General features: G+C 48.1%; 1 protein-coding gene across 1 annotated transcript in view; it reads left to right on the top strand.

The window, feature by feature from the left end:
* The window catches only part of LOC100658419 (guanine nucleotide-binding protein G(o) subunit alpha), a 168,219-nt gene that overhangs the window by 94,263 nt on the left and 54,280 nt on the right, over positions 1 to 19,676 (top strand). The window contains exon 3 of the mRNA XM_064274013.1: positions 2,370 to 2,511. Coding sequence (XP_064130083.1) covers positions 2,370 to 2,511 — 142 coding nt within the window. The remainder of the gene's footprint in view (positions 1 to 2,369; positions 2,512 to 19,676) is intronic.

Below are 19,676 nucleotides of genomic sequence, written 5' to 3'. Positions count from 1 at the left end.
GGTACTCTGAGGATGAGAGACCCACAATCCAGCACCAAGTCAAATTTTACAACAAGAATCGTTAATGCCTATCAGCTGATGAATAAATAAATAAAATGCAGTATATCCATACAATGGAATATTATTAGGCAATAAAAAGGAATAAAGTATTGATACACCTATAACATGGATGAATCTCGAAAACATTATGCTAAGTGGAAGAATCCAACCACAAAAGATTGTATTGTATGATTCCATTTATATGAAATGTCCAGAATAGGCAAACTTATAAAAACAGAACATAGACTAGTGGTTGCCTAGGGCTGGGGGCGGGGGGGATGGCAAGTGACTGTTAATGGGTACAGAATTTCTTTGCGGGGAGACAAAAACATTCTAAAGTTATATTGTGGTGATGGTTGCACAACCTTGTGAATATGAATATGCTAAAAAACATTGAATGGTATACTGTAACTGGGTGGACTATGTGGTATGTGATTTATATCTCCATAAAGCTTTTTTTTTTTTTTTTTTTAAAGACTCATTAGCAACCTTCTCCTGGGCTGAAGGAAAGGAAGGAATGCAAGGGCTGTGGTGGATAGGAGGGAGGTCTCAGCTGTTAATACATCAATATGTGTATACATTACAAGTAGTGTTCAGTCTTGGACTCAGTAATGTGAAAAATGTGATATTAGACCTGAAATTTATTTGTTCTTTCCTAATTACGTCAAATATAAGAGGATTCTCGAAAAGTTTTGTTTGAGCGCAAGGTTGCGGTCCCCTCTTTCTAGCTTTCTCTCCTGTTGGGATCTTTGTCAGCAATGAGCATTTACCGAGTGGCCAGCACCTACAGGGAGACGTGACATTAGGCCATGTCTAGCTTTGCCAGCCCTGACCGCAGAAGAACCTGAGGACAGGAGGGCAGGGAATGTCATCTGGCCTCTAAGAACTGTGATGTCACCTTTGTGCCCTCTGCGTCACTGTTCTGATGCACCAGAATAAGGGCATCATGGAGGTTAAATTCCAGCCTAGGTTGGAAGAGTAGGCAAACTCCTTCTATTGACTTTTCTATCATCTGGTTATTTGTGCATTTTAAGTGAGTTGTGCTACCTTCATTTAGAAGTATTGTAAGTTTTCTGTGAAAGAAAATTGTATTACAGGTGCTCCCCGACTTGGGACGGGTTCTGTTATGACGACTCCGTCATAAGTTGGTTCTAACCTAAGTCAGATACCTCGTTACTTTTTTTAGTTCTCATTATCATTGCCTTTTATTATCATTATCTTTATAAATTTCATCTTTATGTGTCTTTGGGGATTGGAAACACTACATATAAACTTACAGATATATTTTAACATTGTATGTAGCACATCCGACTCCACGACCCTATAGGACAGAAAAGAACTGCCTGAATTCAAACTGCCGACCTTTTTAGTCAGCAGCCCAGCTCTTAACCACTGCGCCACCAGGGCTACAGGGCTGCTATGAGTTGGAACCAACTCCACCGCAATGAGTTTGGTTTTTGGTTTATGTAATACATATCACTAATGATAAGATGTAAAAAAAAAAAAAAAAAAACACATAGATGGTCCTAAGTGTGGTTAGTCGCAACCTGAATACGTTGTATGTCAGGGACTACCTGTATTCATTTGCAGACGTCTTGCAGAGAGCTTCGACTGTATGCTTCTGAGTCAATGTTTAAGTTATGAACTTGAACTTTGCTTAAAAATACTACATGCCCCACTTGTCCTAAGTGCTTTCAAGTATTATCAACACCTTCTTGACTCTCATCTCTTTCACTGTATATGTTGTTGTTAGGTGCTGTTGAGTCATTTCTGACTCATAGTGACCCTACGAACAGTAGGACAAAATAGTGCCCGGTCCTGTACCATCCTCACAATCTTTGCTATGTTTGAGCCCATTGGTGCAGCTACTCTGTCAATCACTGTATATAAAAAAGCCAAACTCATTGCTGTTGAGTTGATTCTGATTCAGCCATCCTATAGGACAGAGTAGAACTGCCCCACAGGGTTTCCTGGGAGTGGCTGGTGGATTCGAGCTATCGGCGTTGATTCGAGCTATCGGCGTTTCGGTTAGCAGCCTTAACTCTTAACCGCTGCTCCTAATCACTGTATGTAGGGAATGGAAAAGACTACAGTATTTCCTTTTTTCAATATTCTGTTTTTCAGATTACTTTTCAGTAGTTCAGGTAAATTTGTCCTTACGATTCTATGGTGTTAATGCAGCAACGTGTCACCTCAGCATCCAAATTGGACCTAGCCCTCAGCCAGCTAAACCCAGGTGTTGGCTCTGTGGGTTTCACACGGCTGGTGCCTCCCTGTGTTGAATGGAGACAATGCACTCATCAGACTTGATATGTGTGATTTTTCTTTAGGATCATCCACGAAGATGGCTTCTCTGGAGAAGACGTGAAACAGTACAAGCCTGTTGTCTACAGCAACACCATCCAGTCCCTGGCAGCCATTGTTCGAGCCATGGACACTTTGGGCATTGAATACGGTGACAAGGAGAGAAAGGTAGGCCCTTGAGCCCATGGACACTGTCTCTCTTACCCCAGTGACTTCTCTTTAAAATGTCAGACTGCCTTAAAGGAATAGAAAAGATTGTTCTGCATATGAGACAGAAGGCAGAGCCACCAACCTCAGCCTATATTCCAAGTGACTTAGCAAATACAGTCCGTTTGACTGTACTTGCTTCGGTGACAGCAAACCTCCATGGCAAAGTTGCCAATAAAGACAACAGCCACAGAATTCTAGGGTTTTTTGGTTTTTTTGCAGATGAGAAAGGGTCTGGTGACCGTTCTATATTGGGACTGCCATAACACTGTACAAGTTTGTACAATTAACTGGAACAGAATAAAATATTAAACAAAAACAACCCTACCTGGCCACCATCTCTGCTCCTTAGAAGAACTTCCCTTGCCTTGTTGGGGTGGGGGCAGCATCTGAATTGACCCTCTCATCCTTCACACCCAGGGAGATGTGTTCTGCCTCTCCCTGGCCAGTCTGAGGACCTAAGGGGCTCTCCTTCCTGCTTTTCAGTCTTGTTTCCAAGCATCTGATAAGGGGTGAATGGAATAAGTATACAGAAGCTTCTATTTGCAAACATTTGCACTAACTGTAGACTGAACTGTGTACAGCCACCCTGGCCAAGCGAAATAGAAAGGAGGGAGGGAGAGGGGAAACAGCCTGAGAGAATTCTACCCAGAAGTGGCTCTTTGTCCCCTGTTGGGATTCTGAGTCCCAGCAAGCGCTCCCTGTGACCCAGAGCATGGAGAGGGGGAGCAGGTGGAGGCCCTGAGCACCTGGACCCCGCAGTGGAGCCCCTGGATGGAGACCATTAATCTCCTGGTTACCGTGTGATCTGGCTGTGAATTATACACATAGCCCATCTTTGCTAAAAATCACCTCCCTCATAGGAAAACTACCTTCACCTTCTTTGGGTCTGATAAATCATCCATGACAGACAGCTTTAAATGAAAAATTTAATATTCTATGCACAAAATCCTGATTCCATGGGGCAGAGTCTTCCCGGTTCCAGGCGTTGACTCCTCCAGGTCCTGGGCAGTTCGGTGCCCGAGAGTGTGTCTGAGGCCAGCCTGAGATGGGGAAGCTGGGTGCAGAAGCTGGCTCTGCAGAGGTAGCACTTCGCCGAGGTGGGCAGGCATTGGCTGGGTCTTAGAGCATGCGGAACGAGGAAAGGGGAGCAGGGGGGCCAGTAGTTCTCTGGTCTTGGTTCCATTAAGCAGTTACTGAGGGCTCACCGTGTGCTGGGTGCTGGCAATACAGGAGAGAGCACAGTGGCAGTGGTGTCTGGGGAAACCTGGCTGACAACGAATCCCTGCTCAGATCATCTGAGTTGCCAGGATGACCACAGTACTGCATTCACTGTAGTGCTAACAGCAACCGTAGGGTAACAGCTGTCCTTTAGTGAGCACTCACTAGCTGCTGGGCACTGTGCTACGTGCTTTACATGTATTCAGTCATTTCAGTTAACTCTGGCATTAAGTCCAGAGAAGGAAATGCTGGTCTGATCTTCAGACATGGGACCAGCCACAGGCCTTCTGTCTCTGTCTCCCTCTTGCCAAGGGGGGAGCACACTTAACCAGGTGACAGACACGGTGCAAAAGGCTCTTGTGTCTGCAGCACACCCCCTACACACACTCTCACGCAAACAGCGTGAGAGATCTTCCAAGGGTGTGTGTTCACCACCGCCCTACCTCCCAACCAGCTCTTCCTCTGCAATAATCCCCTGCCCTGATGACATTTTCTGATGACAACCCAGAAAAGTCTGTGTGACTTCAGAATGCTTTTCGCCTTCAGTTTTGGAAAACATTAATTGTTCCTGTGGGGATTCTCTCTGTTTTATTTTTCTGAATAGAGAGATGATTGCTTGGGAATCGCTAGGACTATGATAAATTAAGGACTATTCTGTGGGCCCCTGGGGAGCAGGGGCCCCTCTCCAGCTGTTTCTCTTCCATGTGATTTACCAATCCAGTCTACCCTCAAGTAAGAGGGAGGGGAAGGAAGGCTCCAGTGGAAAGGGAGACAGGATATAATTTTAGAGGGTTCTAGCCCCCTTAAAGTCCACCCATAAGCCCTAGAATAAGGATGTTTTCATAATTTTTTCTTTATTGTACTTTAGATGAAGGTTATAGAACAAACTAGCTTCCCATTAAACAGTCAGTACGCATATTGTTTTATGACATTGCTTAACAACCCTATGACATGTCAACACTCTCCCTTCTCAATCTTGGGTTCCCTATTACCAGCTTTCCTGTCCCCTCCTGCCTTCTAGTCCTTGCCCCTGAGCATGTCTTAATAATTTAAGGTCTTTCTTTCAATCACTCTCTTCCCCCATCAACCAGCACAGTGCGCAGCACATAGTAGGTCTCCAAAACACTCCTTGAGTGGAATGACATATCTACCTTTCCCAGTTCTCTGAGGGAGAAAGGAGAAGTACCTGTAATTTCATCACTAAATGAACAGGTGTTGTCCCAGTGCCTATTCTGCACGCGAGATTGGGCCTTTAAAGATCTGGTCATCTTCTTGAGAAGATGCCCCCAGCCTGAATGAGCACAGCCATTCCACCAGATGGTCAGGGGAAGCTTTGTGTAGGAAGTGAGGCTGGAACTGTCCTTGAAGCAAGGTGTCTTAGTTATCTAGTGTGGCTATAACAGAAATACTACAAGTGGGTGGCTTTAACAAACAGAAATTTATTCTCTCACTGTTTAGGAGGCTAGAAGTTTGAATTCAGGGCCCCAGCTCTAGAGAAGGCCGTCTCTCTCAGTTGGCTCCTGGAGGGGGGAGATCCTTGTCTCTTTCCAGCTTCTGTTTCTTGGTTCCTTGGAGATTCCATGTGATGGGCTATCATCTTCCCCCATCTGTGCTGCCTTGCTTCCATGCTTAAACTGCTCCTTTTATATCTCAAAAGAGATTGCCTTAAAACACACCCTATGCTAATATGGCCTCATTAACATATAAAAGAAAACCCATTCCCAAACGGGACTATAACCACAGGTATAACGGTTAGGATTTACAACACATAACACATGGATATAATCTGACAGGCACAGATGTGGGTGAGGAAAGGGGATTGAAGTGAGGAAAGTACATGAGCAAAGGCAGTGGGTTGGTAATGACCGAAGGAGATTTGGGAAGCAGAGGAGGCCAGTGGCAAGAACAGATGACTAGGGTATGGGAGAAGGTGTGGGGAAGGTTGGAAAATGCAGTTAGGTCCAGACTTGGTGGGCCTGGGAAGGCATGCCAAGGAGTTTGGGTTTTATCCTATTGGCAGTAGGAAGCCATCAATAGATTTGAGGGATGGGATGAAAGTGAGATTTTAGGAAGATTGTATGATGGCATGTGCAGGGTGGACTTGTCAGGGGAGAGGCTGAAGGTGGAGAGGCAGGTTAGGAAGCTACAGCAATAGACCAGTAAGGTGGAAAGGTCCCTGTGAGGGCTTGGAAAGGCAGGGCAGCAAAGTGAGGTATACTATAGTGACAAAAGAAATAGGGGGGCCTGATGAGGATTAATTGGCTATTGGAGCCAAAAGGATAAGGAGCAGGAAACAGACTCTAGTGTAACCAGCCTGGATGACTGGAGCAAAAGTGAAACTTCAGGCCACAGAGGAAAGGAATGGTCTGAGCCACAGATGCTGCCTCTGATCTCAAACCTACTGGGTTTCCAGGTGAGAGTAATCAGTAGATGGATTCAGAGAACTGAAGCCCCAGGGAATTAATGATGATGATAAACTGAAAACAAACTCATTGCCGTTGAGTCAATTCCAACTCATAGCAATCTTATAGGACAGAGTAGAACTGCCCCACAGGGTTTCCAAGGCTGTAATCTTTACGGAAGCAGACTGCCACATCTTTTCTCTCTCAGAGCAACTGGTGGGTTCAAACCACCGACCTTTCCATTAACAGCCAAGCGCTTAACCACTGTGTCACCAGAGCTCCGAAGATGATAATAGTGACTTTTAATTTTTATGTGCCAAAGCCTGTTTTAAACAACATGAATTATTCAATCCTGACAACCACCTATGCAGTGAGTGCTTTCTTTATCTCCATTTTCCAAGTGAGAAACATGATGCCCAGAGAGGTTTAGCACCTTGCTCAAGGTCATGTAGTGCAAGATATATGTGTATATAATATAGATATGTAACCCTAGTAAAACTACAACCCATGTGGTTCAGGTCCGGATCAGAGTCCTATTTAAATAGGTATCGTCCAATTAGGCAAAACAAATCACTGACAGAATCCCATTCTTTACCCCAAGTCTGTCATTATTAACTGCCTTTGAGTTGATAGCAACTCATGGTGACCCCATGTGTGCAGAGCAGAACTGCTCCTTAGGATTTTCAAAGCTGTGACCTGTCAGAAGCAGGTCACCAGGCCTGTCTTCTGAGGGGCCTCTGGGTGGGTTTGAACTGCCAAACTTTCTGCTTAACCATCTACACCACCCAGGGACTCCTAAGAATATGAAAAGGGACCCAAAGGACAACTCCCGCTACTCTTCTCCTATATCCTTTTCTGTCTTCCTCAGGACTGTCGTACCCCCATTCTCCTGAGCTGCTTATCTCCCTAAAATTCCCCAGAGACTTTCTCCTCTACCCTTAGCCTGCAAGGCTTTCCCTGTCTGGTCCTCTCTCTTTCCCCTTTTCCCTCCCTCCCTCTTCCATGTTCTCCCTCTCCTACCCTCCTCCCTCCAACTTCCTGTCCCTCTCCCCCGCTTCTCTCACTTTCTCCATCTCTTCCTGTTTCCTTTTTCTTGCTCTCTTCTCCCCCACTTCTTCTTCCCTCTCCTCCTCCCTTGCTCCTCTTCCCAGCTCATTATCATGTAAATTGTCTTAACCTTTGGAGCTGAGTCTTTCCCCTCCTTCTTCTTCTGTCCTCAGCCCCAGGCCTGCATTTGCATGACAAAAGCAGAGGAACTTGTCTGGCAGAACTGGCCAGAGCTCAGGCACTGGAAGAAAGGATATGGGAAACCAGACAATTAACGGGATTAAAAGGTTCACTTTGACCAGTGGGGGATGGGGAAAGTCTGTGAACCATCCCATGTTGTTCATTTTATGCACACACACATACACACATGTATATGTAGATGTAGATATATTAATTTTTTTTTTTTTTATATTCTTGGACATGTTAAATATATTGTAAGCTAACAGGATAATAGTGAAGAAGTAATGCCTTGAATTTGTATGAGACTTGATTCAGTTGGAAATACCCTTTATTTTCATGTTTTCACCATTGGTGCATATGCTTATTGCTCTTACTTTAATTATAAACTTCCTGAGGACAGAACAAGGAGCCTTGGTGGTGCAGTTGTTAAGCACTCCGCTGCTAACCGAAACATCAGTGGTTCGAACCCACCAGCTGCTCCACAGGAGAAAGATGTGGTAGTCTGCTTCTGAAACATTTAAACAAAAACCACACTCATTGCGATCGAGTCGATTCTGACCCATCGCAACCGTAAAGACAGAGTAGAACTGCCCCATAGGGTTTCCAAGGGGCAGCTGGTGAATTTAAACTTCCAGCCTTTTGGTTAGCAGCCATATCACTTAACCACTGTGCCACCAGGGCTCTAAAGATTACAACCTTGGAAACTGTAGTATAGGGTCATTATGAGTTGGAATTGGCTGGCTAGCAACGGGTTTGGGTTTGGTTGGTTTTGAGGACAGAATACAGGTCTCAGTCATCTAGTACAATGTCTGATGCAAGAAGTATTGGATACTGGGTTCAAATTCCAGCTCTACCATCCACCAGCTGTGTGCCTTTGGGTAAATTATTTAACCTCGCCAAATCTCTCCAAGCCTCAGTGTGTTTGCCTGTAAAAGGGACATAATCCAAATACCATCCTTATTCATCTGCTGTTAAAATTAAATGAGAGATTAATGCTCGGAAAGTGCTTAGGATACAGCCAAATGCATAGAAAAGTTCTCAGCACTCGTTAGATATTGTTTTTTTCATTATTTGTTTAAAAATATTATTATTGACAAATTATTGATGGATTATCCTCACAGCAATGTGGTGAAGGATGGGTAGGGTTTTATCTGCACTTTACAGGTTAGAAACAAAGGCCAAAACCCCATTGCTGTCGAGTCAATTCCGATTCATAGTGACCCTGTAGGATGGAGTAGAACTGCCCCACAGGGTTTCCAAGGCTGTAATCTTTACGGAAGCAGACTGCCACGTCTTTCTCCCACAGAGTGGCTGGTATGTTCCAACCGCCGACCTTTTGGTTAGCAGCCAAGCACTTAACGACTGCGCCACCAGGGCACAGGGTACTTAATCAGCTGCCCACAGTCACTGCCCTAAGCAGGATTGTAGACCTGGTGCTGGCTGGGTTGCTGTCCAGTGCTCTTCTGTCCCACCAGGGGGCTTCATTAGGAAGGTCCCTCTAGAGATAATGGCAGCTCCTTGGGGAAGCAGAATCAAATTTCACACATGGTTTCCAGAATGTCATTGGATCTCCTCTGGTAAGAGAAATCTTGACATTTAAGTCACACAGGGGAGTGTGGAACACCATCTCTTATTTGCAACCCTGGAAATATTGTGGATCCTTGTCCGCAGCACGGGGCTGCTTGCCTTGTGGTTGTATAAGTTCCGAAACAGACAAAAACAAGTATGCTATCTGGCCTGTGTCAGCTTGAGCTCTCAGGGGTCTGAGAAACCTCAGTGGTGACTGTCAGATCTGATGGGGTAGGAGGAGCTGACAGATGAACGCCCATGCTCCCGTTGCCCAAACCTGAGACAAGGAGAGGCTTCCACTCGGCAGCAGCACATACGCCTGCTGGGCACGGAAGCTCCCCTTTATACCAGACCCAGAGCCTGGCTCTGCTCCAACCCTCTGCCTGCCCAGATTATTAGAGCTTGAAACACCTCCATTCGAGACCATCTGTTCCAAACAGGAAAGGGACATGCTCAAGGTAATACATGGCAGACCCAGGACTAGAACTTTAGGTTTTCTGAACCACTGTTCAGTTCTCTTTCCATCTCACCAGGCTGCCTCAAATCACCCAGCCAACTTGGGGCCTCGTTTTCTTCATTCAGTAGGTTGGTCAGTTAGTCATTCCACAAACCCTTATTGAGCACTCACTTTCTGGTAGCCAGTGCACAAGGTGGCAGAGGTGGATACAAAGGTTAAAAAAGGCTTACAGTCTTGTGCAGGAGCTCACATCCGTAAGGTGAGAGGGTGGAAGCCTTGACTTCCAAGTCCTCTTCCAGCTCAGTCCTCGCAGCAGCTCTCCAGGACTCTGAGTATTGTGGGTGGAGACGGGAGTCTTGGCTTACCCCATCTCTTAAAGTCAGGTCAGCCCTGCTCCCCATGGTCTGAGGCCAGATCAGGCCCAGGCTCCTGGTTGGGGATTGGGCATCCAGACCTGGCCACTGGTACCTTTCCTAGGGTGGCAGGGCCCTCCCCTAAAAAGAAGAACCAGCTCAAAGAAATAGCAATTTTCAAAACGGAAAAGGAAGAAGGACTAAAATCCCAGTTTATTTAGGTGTGACTCAGATGCCCACCCCCGTGAGTCTTGGGCTTCCTCAGCTGGGAATGATTGTTCCCTCCTCTGACCCCTGTCACTCTCAAGCTGTCCTCCAGGTGTCCCCCAGCATACTCTACTTCATGGTTATCTTACCTCTGCAGCTGGACAGTAAGTGTGGAAAGACAGGGGACCCTGGCTTGTTCCTCTGCATGCTCCCCACACCATCATGCTCAGTGCCTAGCAGGGGCTCAGAGAATAGAGAAGTACATAGTGAGTCCATGCATCCAAGAGGTGTGCCTTCTCCAGGCCCAGCGCTAGGCCAGGTGCTAGGGATCTGCCTGTGACCAGGACAGTCCCTGCCCTGAATAGACCCATCATGGAGGAAGGAATGAGAGATGGAGAAGACACTTCTTTTCATGCCTTCATGATCCTTTCAACAGCCAGAGCAAGGGTGGCTGGAGCAGCCCCCTGCACTCACCCCTTCATTGATCTAGGCAGGCATTCGTGCACTGGTAGCAAGACCCAGGCCCTGCCCTCAAGGGGCACAGGTCCTGGCAAGGGAGGCAGGCATGCCAGTAGATAGCCTTTTTTTAATGGAAGTACAGCAATGGGCACACAGAGAGGTTCCCCTCGAGCAGCATTAATCGAGTTATGAGAGCTGGACTGCTTAAGTTGAATCCCAGCTCTACTACCTACTGGTGGTGTGATACAAGATCTTTGTGCTTCACATCCTCGTTTATACAATTGGATGATGATAATGAAGTTAATAATAATGACCTGCCTCCTTGGTTTATCTGAGGATTAAATGACTCAATAGGTTCAAGCACTTAGAACAGGGCCAGACACACAGTAGGTGCTCAGGAAAGGTTAACTAGTATTAGTATCATTTGCCTGCAAGCAAAGTGACACCTACCCCTGGTTGATTAGGCATTAGCCAGATGAAGAGGAAGGGGGTGGCTGAGCCTGTTGATGGAGCTAATATCAACCAGTACTGAGCTAATATTCCAAGTACTGAGTTTGGGTAGTCAAGGCCTTAACTGTAAGTGGTAAGTGCTTCTCCTTGAGCAAGTCACTTAACGGAGTTTCGCTATGTAAGTTAGGATGCATTTGGCTGCAAGTAAAAGAAAATCCAACCAACAGTGGCCTAAACGGTAGGAACAACCACTGTTACCTAGAAGAGAGTCCTGAGAGTCAGCAATTCCAGGGCTGCTTCTGTAGCTGTGAAGCATCAGGGCCTGGGCCAGCACCTCAGTGGTTCTCTGAGTACTCATGGTCCCAAGTCAGCAAGTGTCACATCCTCACACGGCTGAGACCAGAGGCAAGAAGAAGTGAGGCAGCTCCAGACTTCTTAGCCCACAACAAGGAAGGCTGAAGAAAGCAACACTGTGGTTTTTTTGGCTACCCTAGTAAAACACACAGGCAAGAGAGAAGGTGTCTGGGGATAGCACCAATTATCCTTGGCCACACCCCCTGTGAACTGTCATGAGAAATAAAAACGCAAAAGTGGATGTGCCAAGTCCATGGGAAGCCCTGTGGATGGGTCAGGAATGGAGATGGAGTTTTTGCCTGGACTAGAATATCCTCCCAAGGGGCATCAAGACAGGAAAGCAGCTGATGGCGGGCAACTCCTGGCCTCACCAAGCTGGCAGCAGGAGTCTGGGCAATAATGTCCAAATGAGTCAGGGTAGGGCCCCCTGAGCACAGCACCATCAGTCCACTGTCCACGTCACAAGCCCTGGCACCGTCAGCCTTCTCCAGCAGCCCGGCCTCTCTGGGCTTGCCGGTCACTGCAAAGGCCCCGGCCAGTGCCTGGCCTCCTTTGGGCCCCCCTACTTCCTCTCCATGACATGCAGAGGGAAGTGGGTGTTCAAGGCTGGGCCACCACTGGTTTCCGCATTACCTGTATAAAGGGGTATGGAATTGAAAAGCAGAAAGGGAAAGGAAAGCAAAAGGAAACTTAAAGTTTCTAACAAACAGCGAGTGCAAGCAGGAGGCCATGATGCTGTCGGCCCTCTCTCACCTGTGCTCTTTCTTGCCCTCTCACTGGCTCACACTCCTTTCCTCCCTCTCTGTTGTTGTTGTGTGTGCCATCCAGCCGATTCTGACTCTTAGCAACCCTATAGGACAGAGTGGAACTGCCCCATAGCATTATTTTTTTTAATCTTTACGGGAGCAAGTTGCCAGGTCTTTTCTCCTGCAGAGAGGCTGGTGGGTTCAAACTACTAACCTTTTTGTTAGCAAACACTTAACCATTGTGCCACCAGGGCTCCTTCCTCCCTCCCTGAAAGCCTCTAATTACTCTGCACAGGTGGTAGAAAAATGTTACAACTATGCAAATAAATATTCCTGAACATGAGGACTGAAGCAGATCTCCACTCATGGCCCTTCCCTTGGGAGTCAGGAAGTTGCCCTTCTCATTATAGCCCTTTCTGTCCCTATTTGCTCGCTCATCTCTGCCCCACAGGGGAACTGAAAGCCTCCTCTTTGGAGAAGGAACACTGTACGCACAGCCTTTGGGCTCAAGAAGTTGTTTTAAAGTAGCAAATAACTGCCAAGCAGACCTCACAGCCCTGGGAGACGTAGAGAGCAGCTAAGAGAGGCTGGCCAACACCATTTTTTGAGGTTCTTGGTGTAAAAAAAAAAAAAAAAATTTTTTTTTTTTTGGTATACTGAAAGAAACTGGTGGCATAGTAGTTAAGAGCTATAGCTGCTAACCAAAATGTTGGCAGTCAGTTTGAATCCACCACACACTCCTTGGAAACTCTGTGGGACATTTTTACTCTGTCCTATAGGGTCGGTATGAGTTGGAATTAACTGGACAGCAACAGGTTTTTTTTGTTTTGTTTTTGGTATACTGAAAAATGAGTAAGTTCCAAAAAACAAGGTCACAAAAATTTATGTGAATACTAACAACAAAATTGTTTTGTAAAATATTTCTATATTAAATTACAACATTATTAGTTACAAGAGCCCTGGTTGCACAGCAGTTAAGAGCTCAGCTGCTAACCAAAAGGTTGGCAGTTCGAATCTACCAGCCGCTGCTTGGAAACCCTACGGGTCAGTTCTACTCTGTCCTGTAGGGTACAACATTATTAGTTACTGAGCAGAAGCCTTTGTTTTTAATTCCTTTCCTTTAATTACTACTTCATTCTCAAAAAAGTTATTAGTATAGGTTCACAAATACTAATTATCACAATATTGTAGCCAGAAAATGTGACAAAATCGGCACCTATAAAAACACACGGCAATGACAACAGCAGTGAGTGTTTGTAGCATGTGCAGACAAAACTGCATGATTCCAAACCTGATTGTGATTGGGGAATAATGACAGCTGTGACTGGAGTGCATTAGAAGGTTCAAAAAGTAAGTTAGCCTAGAGTTTTAGCCTTGTAGGTATATTAATACTTGTAATCTGGGCTTAAAAAAATGTTTTTGTTGTTGCAACTAACTATGGGGCTGTTTTTATAAAAAATGAATTTCTGCTGAAACACTGCATAAAATTTTGTAGACAGTCATTTTGGTGTCACGTCCACCAACAGTGTCACCGGTGCAGTCCACGGTCCCCTAGTTATGTCACTGCCCATTTGGGCCTGCCTGCTGTCCTCCCGACATGAAGCCTCTGTGCAACTGCTGGCCCGTGAGCTCCTCCAGGGGCACAGTGCTGGCACAGGGCCTGCCAAGCCCTGCAGATGTCTCCTGGGTGTGCGAGTGGTGCCAGACAGGGCTTTGCAGACGCGAGGTCCACCCCCCTCTTAACCGATGATTGGGACCCCAGACCCAGCCACCTCCTGAGCACAATGGCAGCCCAGTCTCTCTGCTCTAGAAGTCCTCAGGGGGAAGCCACCTCCAGGATCTGTGTTTCCAGAGAGCTACCCATCTCCGCGCCCCCCCCCCGCCCCCGCCACCCCCAGCCTCTACCCCAGGCCTCAGTTTTCTCACCGGAGAAATAGTATTATGCACTTATGCTGATCAAATAACGGTGGATGGGGAGCCCTGTATGGCTCCCACCGGGCTGTCCACCCCTGACACCCACAGGCCCTTTCTGCCCAAGCAGTGAGCTCACAAACAAGGCCCAGGTGCTGCCAGGTACGCTTTTCTCTCCTGCCTCGCTCCCCACCCAGCCGGGAGTAGCACATTGCCCTGGAGGAGACGTGGATTAGCAGCATTTTTTTTTTTACACGACTAAACTGCCCCTCCCCCAGCATGTCTGCTCTGAGGTCCCTGGGGCGCAGTCCTGAAATAGCTCACTGCCAAATTCTGTCCAGCCTTTCCAGCTCCGTGGGCGCCCTCCCCCTTCTTTCCCAGCCCTCTGTCTTCCTTTCTCCTTCCTGCCGCACTTCCCACGGCAGCCCCGCTCCCTGCATGGTGCTGAGACCAGCTGGTTCCCCTGATGATAACTGGCCAAGAAGAGGAAGGGTGGCTCTCTGGCCACAGCCCTGTAGGCCTGGGCGCCTGCTGGGGGCCCAGGCCAGGCTGGGGGGCTCCACCATTGTTTTCAGGGTCTGCAGTTGTGCACCTAAATGATGAAGTACCTTGTTTCCCAGATACTGCCCTCGATGGGACCAAGCCCAGGAGTTCTCCTCTGCAGCAAGAAGCCTGCTGCTAAGTTCACAGCCTATTTGTGTCTTCTCCTGGGGAACGAACCACTGTGCACATCCTCTAACTGGAAGCTTAGGGAGGGGGCGGAAAAAGCACAGGCTTTGGATTCAGACAATTACAAGGTCAAAACCAGCTCCTATTTTAGCTTTGTAACCTCAGGCAAGTTCCTTAACCACCCTGAAACTCAGTTTCCTCATCTGTGAAATGGAGATAATACCAGTGTGTATCAGTCAGGGTACAGGTTCACCTGCTGTAACAAAGACCCCAAAATAACAGTGACATAAATAAAATAGAAATGTATTTATCACTTGAGCAGCCCAGATGCGACATGGGCCCAGGCCCTTCTGTCTGTGGCTCTCGGGAACTCTGCTTCCATTCCAGGCCTAAGAGGCTGTTCCAGCAACCCCTTCTAGCCAGCAGAGAGGGACAAAGGAAATGGAGGACTGTCTTTTTCAGGGGCAGGGTTGAATTGTAGAAGGCCTGAGTATCAGGCCAAGGAGTACAGATTCCCTGTGACTTGGGCCAAGAGGTGCCTGAGGCAGGGGCAGGACCTGTGACAAGCTGTGTTCGGTGAAGACTGACCTGGTGGGCAGGATGATATAAAGTCCCCTAACTAGAACTTGTTGTGTCCTGTTTGTTTGCATCAGATTCACTTTTTATCCAAGACCCAGTGGTTCTCCCGTGGCCCGAAGCATCAGAATCTCAGACCCTGTACCATTGGCCACTGCGGAGCAAGCTTCTTCACAGGACTAGGAACCCCTGTTTGCTCGGCACCTCCTGGTAGACCCTCATCAAAGTCTTTCATTTAGTTCACTCATCCTTCGAGGTTCAGTGCACCTCCCTCCTCCTCAGGGGGGGCTTCCCTGACACCCAGCTCTTCCTGATGCTTCCCTCTGTTGTGGGTCCATATCCCTTGCGGTCTGTGTCAGCTCCCCAGTTCCAGTTGCTGTCAAGTCAACGCCAACTCACGGCGACCCCGTGTATGTCAGATTAGGACTGTGCTCCACAGGGTGTTCAAGGGCTGATTTTTCACAGATCACCAGGCCTTTCTTCTGAGGCACTTCTGGGTAGACTCAGACTTCCAACCCTTTGGTTAGCAGCCAAACACATTAACCATTTGCCCCACCAGGGACTCCATAGCAGCCCTACTGGAGTTCACTCACAGCTTTCTCAGTAGGCACTTGCCTGTGAACACACAATTTTGTGCTGGAAGAATCCCTGCCCGTCTCCTAGCCCAGGATTCCACAAACATTAGTCCTGGAATACGACTGAGCAAAACTCTCCTTTCTTGTCAAATAACTTTAGAAATGTGGACTGTCTCTCCTTTTGGGGAACCACGGCGCACAGCACATTGCAGCGTTGAAGGCACTTGGAGACCCACAATAAGGAAGTCTGCTCAGGTGTGCCTTATCTGGTCTTCCCCAAACTTTTTTTTTTTTTTAGCAATTCTATTAAGTTATGGGAAACGCTGGTGGCGTAGTGGTTAAGAGCTATAGCTGCTAACCAAAAGGTTGCCAGTTCGAATCCACTAGGCACTCCTTGGAAAACATGTGGTGCAGTTTTACTCTGTCCTATAGGGTTGCTATGAGTTGGAATCGACTCAACGGCAACAAGTTTGGGTTTTTTGGTATGAAGTTATGTAAAAATTTCTCTGGGACATGCTGTCCTTACTCAGGTCCTTCCTTTACAGAGGGGCCACTGAGGCAACGTGAGGTGAGACTTGCCCAAGATCATACTGCCAGGCAACAGCAAAGCTGGGACGAGAACCAGGTCCCTTGTTTTCTAGGCCAGCCAGGGATTTCTCCACTGTGTGCCTCTCTCCTGACCCCACTGGGAACAAGAATCCCGCTCCCACTTCCCAGTAGTTGTGCTAGGCCTGCGTTCCCTACTGCAGGACCCCTATCCCATGTCCCTGTCAGCAGACTGCAAGCAGTTGGAGGGCAGGGCTGCTGCCTTCGCTTCTTCTGCCGCCATGCTCACCTCACAGCATTCAGACCCACTGCTGGGGCAGATCAGCCTGTGGCTAATAATGAAGCATCAACGATTAAGCCAATGATCTCTTTTTTGGACCCCCAAAATTGAGGGGATTTGGGGTTATTCATCTAAAGCTCTCACCCTCACTTGTGCTCTGCTTGTCCCAGGAGAGGCAGTAAAGGGCAGCTGTGGGCTGGACCCCTCTTTGTAATCTGACAACAAACACCACGGGCTCTCTACATGTTAACTCATTTGAACCTCTTCTTTTGCCCCTTTGAGGACACCATGATTCTTGATGGAACCCTGGTTATTACATAGGTTCTATTATTATCCTCGTCCTACAGATGAGAAAACTGAAGTGCAGAGAGAGAGAGAGACAGTAACTAGCCCAAGGTCACACGCTAGCAAATGGGGGAGCAGGATTCAAACCTAGGCAGTCTGGCTCCAGAATGTGTGCTGTTGGCCAGTCTACAAGGATGCAGGCCCATGCCATCCGTCTCGGCTTTCCCACCAGGAAAATCACTGAGAGCTGCGGTGTTGGGCTAATCACTGAGCTTCTGCATAGTAGATAACAATGAGTGCTGGCAAACTGAGGAAGCACCGGCCTCAGCCAGCCACCGACTCTGACGTCAGCTGTGCTACAAAGCTGGCCACACCACGGTCACGCCCAGCCTACACCAGATGAGGCTGAGGTGCCAACTGAGCAATGAAGGCCCTGTCTGCTCCAGTGCAGTCTGGTTCTTCTTGCCTCCCTGGCCCTGGGGCCTTGCCCAGCAATAGGGGTGAGTGTGTGGAAAAACTGCTCCAAGGGTCGTCAGCATCTGAAGCATAGCAGGAAAGCAGGCCGAGAGCACCTCCTTGGACTCCAAGTCTTAGAACTTTCTAAGCTGGGTGGGGAGAAGGGAATCAGCCCAGCCTCTGCATGGGAGCTGCTTCTTCCTGCCTGTCCCTGGGGAGATGGGAAGACACAGCCTCCCAGTCCTTACCACACAAATCTCCCAGCCCCATTGGTGAGAGGGGCCAGTGTGGGAGCTGCTTTCTGGATCCAGAGGGGCAGGAGCCTAGGCCACCTGGAGCCTCCAGGCACTCAGCAGGTAGAGGCTGGGGTCCTTGTGAGGTGAGAGTCCTTCTTGAACCAGAGACGTGTCAGGCCGTGGGCAGTGGGGAGAACCTGATCCTTCACGAAAGCCAGGACCCAGGCCCCGCCCTGCCCCTGGTTACTGTGTGACCCCAGGCAAGTCCCTGGCCCTACAGGGTCTTGATTTTTTTCTTCCATTAAAGCTAATGGACCAGATGCCTCTGGGACCCTCCCCATTTCAGTGCCATAAATTCCAAAAAGTTCTATAAATTTTTCTGGGAGAGCTTAATTGCTAAGCTTAGGTGATTGCCAACCACAAAGCTCTTCCTTTATGTCGGAATGAAAACCAGGAGCTCAAAGGCACTACACGTGTGTAGCCTGAAGACTGACTAGCTGTCACGGAGGGAGTAGGCATTCCGCAGCCCCCAGACTGTTAGCTGTGAAAGCAGCCCAGCAGGAGAGGGGGCCCTTCATTAGCCCCCAGTGCCCACAGCTTGGGATCCGTGGCCTGGGAGAGGAAGCCATAGCTGTAGGTGCAGTCCCTGCACAGGGGGAGCCATGGCATGGACAGGCACATAGCCACAGCTGAGCCACCAGCATGAACCTGAAGCCACTAAATCAGGCAGAAAAACACTGTCAGGTGTCCCTGCTGCTGCATCTGTGTCAAGGGTAAAGATGTCTCGGGGATCCAAGAGGAGATGAAGGGCCCTGTGAAGCGGTCCATTTCAGCTGATCAATCTGGAAGGCTCCCAGGGTGGGGGGAAGATGCAGGGTAGATTTCAGGCACCATTTGCCTGAGTGAGATGACAGAGCGCATGGGGCAGGCGCAGGGTGGGGTGTGAAGGCAGGAGGCCTGTGGGCAGCTGGGTGAGAGCGCTGTCACAAACGTCTTGCAGGCATGTTGTTGATTGCCTCATGCCCCACACCCAGAGCTCGTGGACAAGTGGCACCATTGGGTGCCTGGAGCTCAGAGCAGTGGGGAGGTGCTTCATGAATATCCCTTCACTCCACATGGGGCTCCATGCCCTATCAAACTGACCCCCATAAACTGTGCTCCCCACAGCAGCCAGAGTAGGCTTTGAAAAATGCTTAAAGGACTGCAGTGGCATCCTTTGTCCTTACCTCCTGCAGCCCTGCCCTGGACTGTGCTCCTGCCACAGGGGCCTGCCTCTGCACAGACGTTCTCTACCACCCCTGCAGCTCCCCTGCCTGCCCCACCCGCGTCCCTCCTGCTGATCCCCCGACCTCAGCTCCACTGTCCCCTCCCGGGAAGCCCCTTCCAGGTCCCCAGACCAGGTCAGGCCCTCCTCGTGACACCCTCAGAGCCCTTCAAGCTGACCGCAACCATATGTGCATGAGAATACTTGATCAATGTCTGCCTCCCCTGCGAGACCAAAGGACAGGGACAGGGCCACATCTTTCTCCCACGAGCGGCTGGTTTGAACCGCCAACCTCTAGATTAGCAGCCGAGCGCTTAACCACTGTACCAGCAGGGCTCCTTTTGATTATGATATAGCTGACTTTAAAAATAAACTTTATCAGAGTATAATTTACCTGTATAAAATGTATCCATTTTAAGTGTACATTCCAGTGAGTTTTGACCAATGTAGATGCCTGTGTAAATACCACAACAATCAAAATGGAGAGCATTTCCATCACCCCAAAGGGTTCCCTTGTGCTCCTGTTTAGGCAATTCCTAGCCCCAGCCCCAAGAAACTTTCCATCACTACAGGTTAGATTTGTCTTTAGTTCTAGAATTTCATGCAAATGGAACGATACGATGTGTACTGTTTTGTGTTTGGCTTCTTTCAACCAGCATCCTGTTTTTGAGGTGCATTCAGTCATGGCATGTATCAGTTGTTGCTTTTACTGTTGAGTAGTATTTCATGGCATGGATACCATTTACCTACTGATGGGCATTTGGGTTGTTTCCACTTGGGGGCTATTATGAATAGTGATGCTATGAATATTCACATACAAGCCTCTGTGTAGACAATTGTTATCATTTCTCTGGGTAAATATATGGGAGTGGAATTGCTGGGT

Source organism: Loxodonta africana, chromosome 21, assembly GCF_030014295.1.
Source record: "Loxodonta africana isolate mLoxAfr1 chromosome 21, mLoxAfr1.hap2, whole genome shotgun sequence".
In the NCBI taxonomy this organism is placed as follows: domain Eukaryota; kingdom Metazoa; phylum Chordata; class Mammalia; order Proboscidea; family Elephantidae; genus Loxodonta; species Loxodonta africana.
Note: the sequence above shows the minus strand (reverse complement) of the source record. Positions and strands in the feature narration are given on the sequence as shown.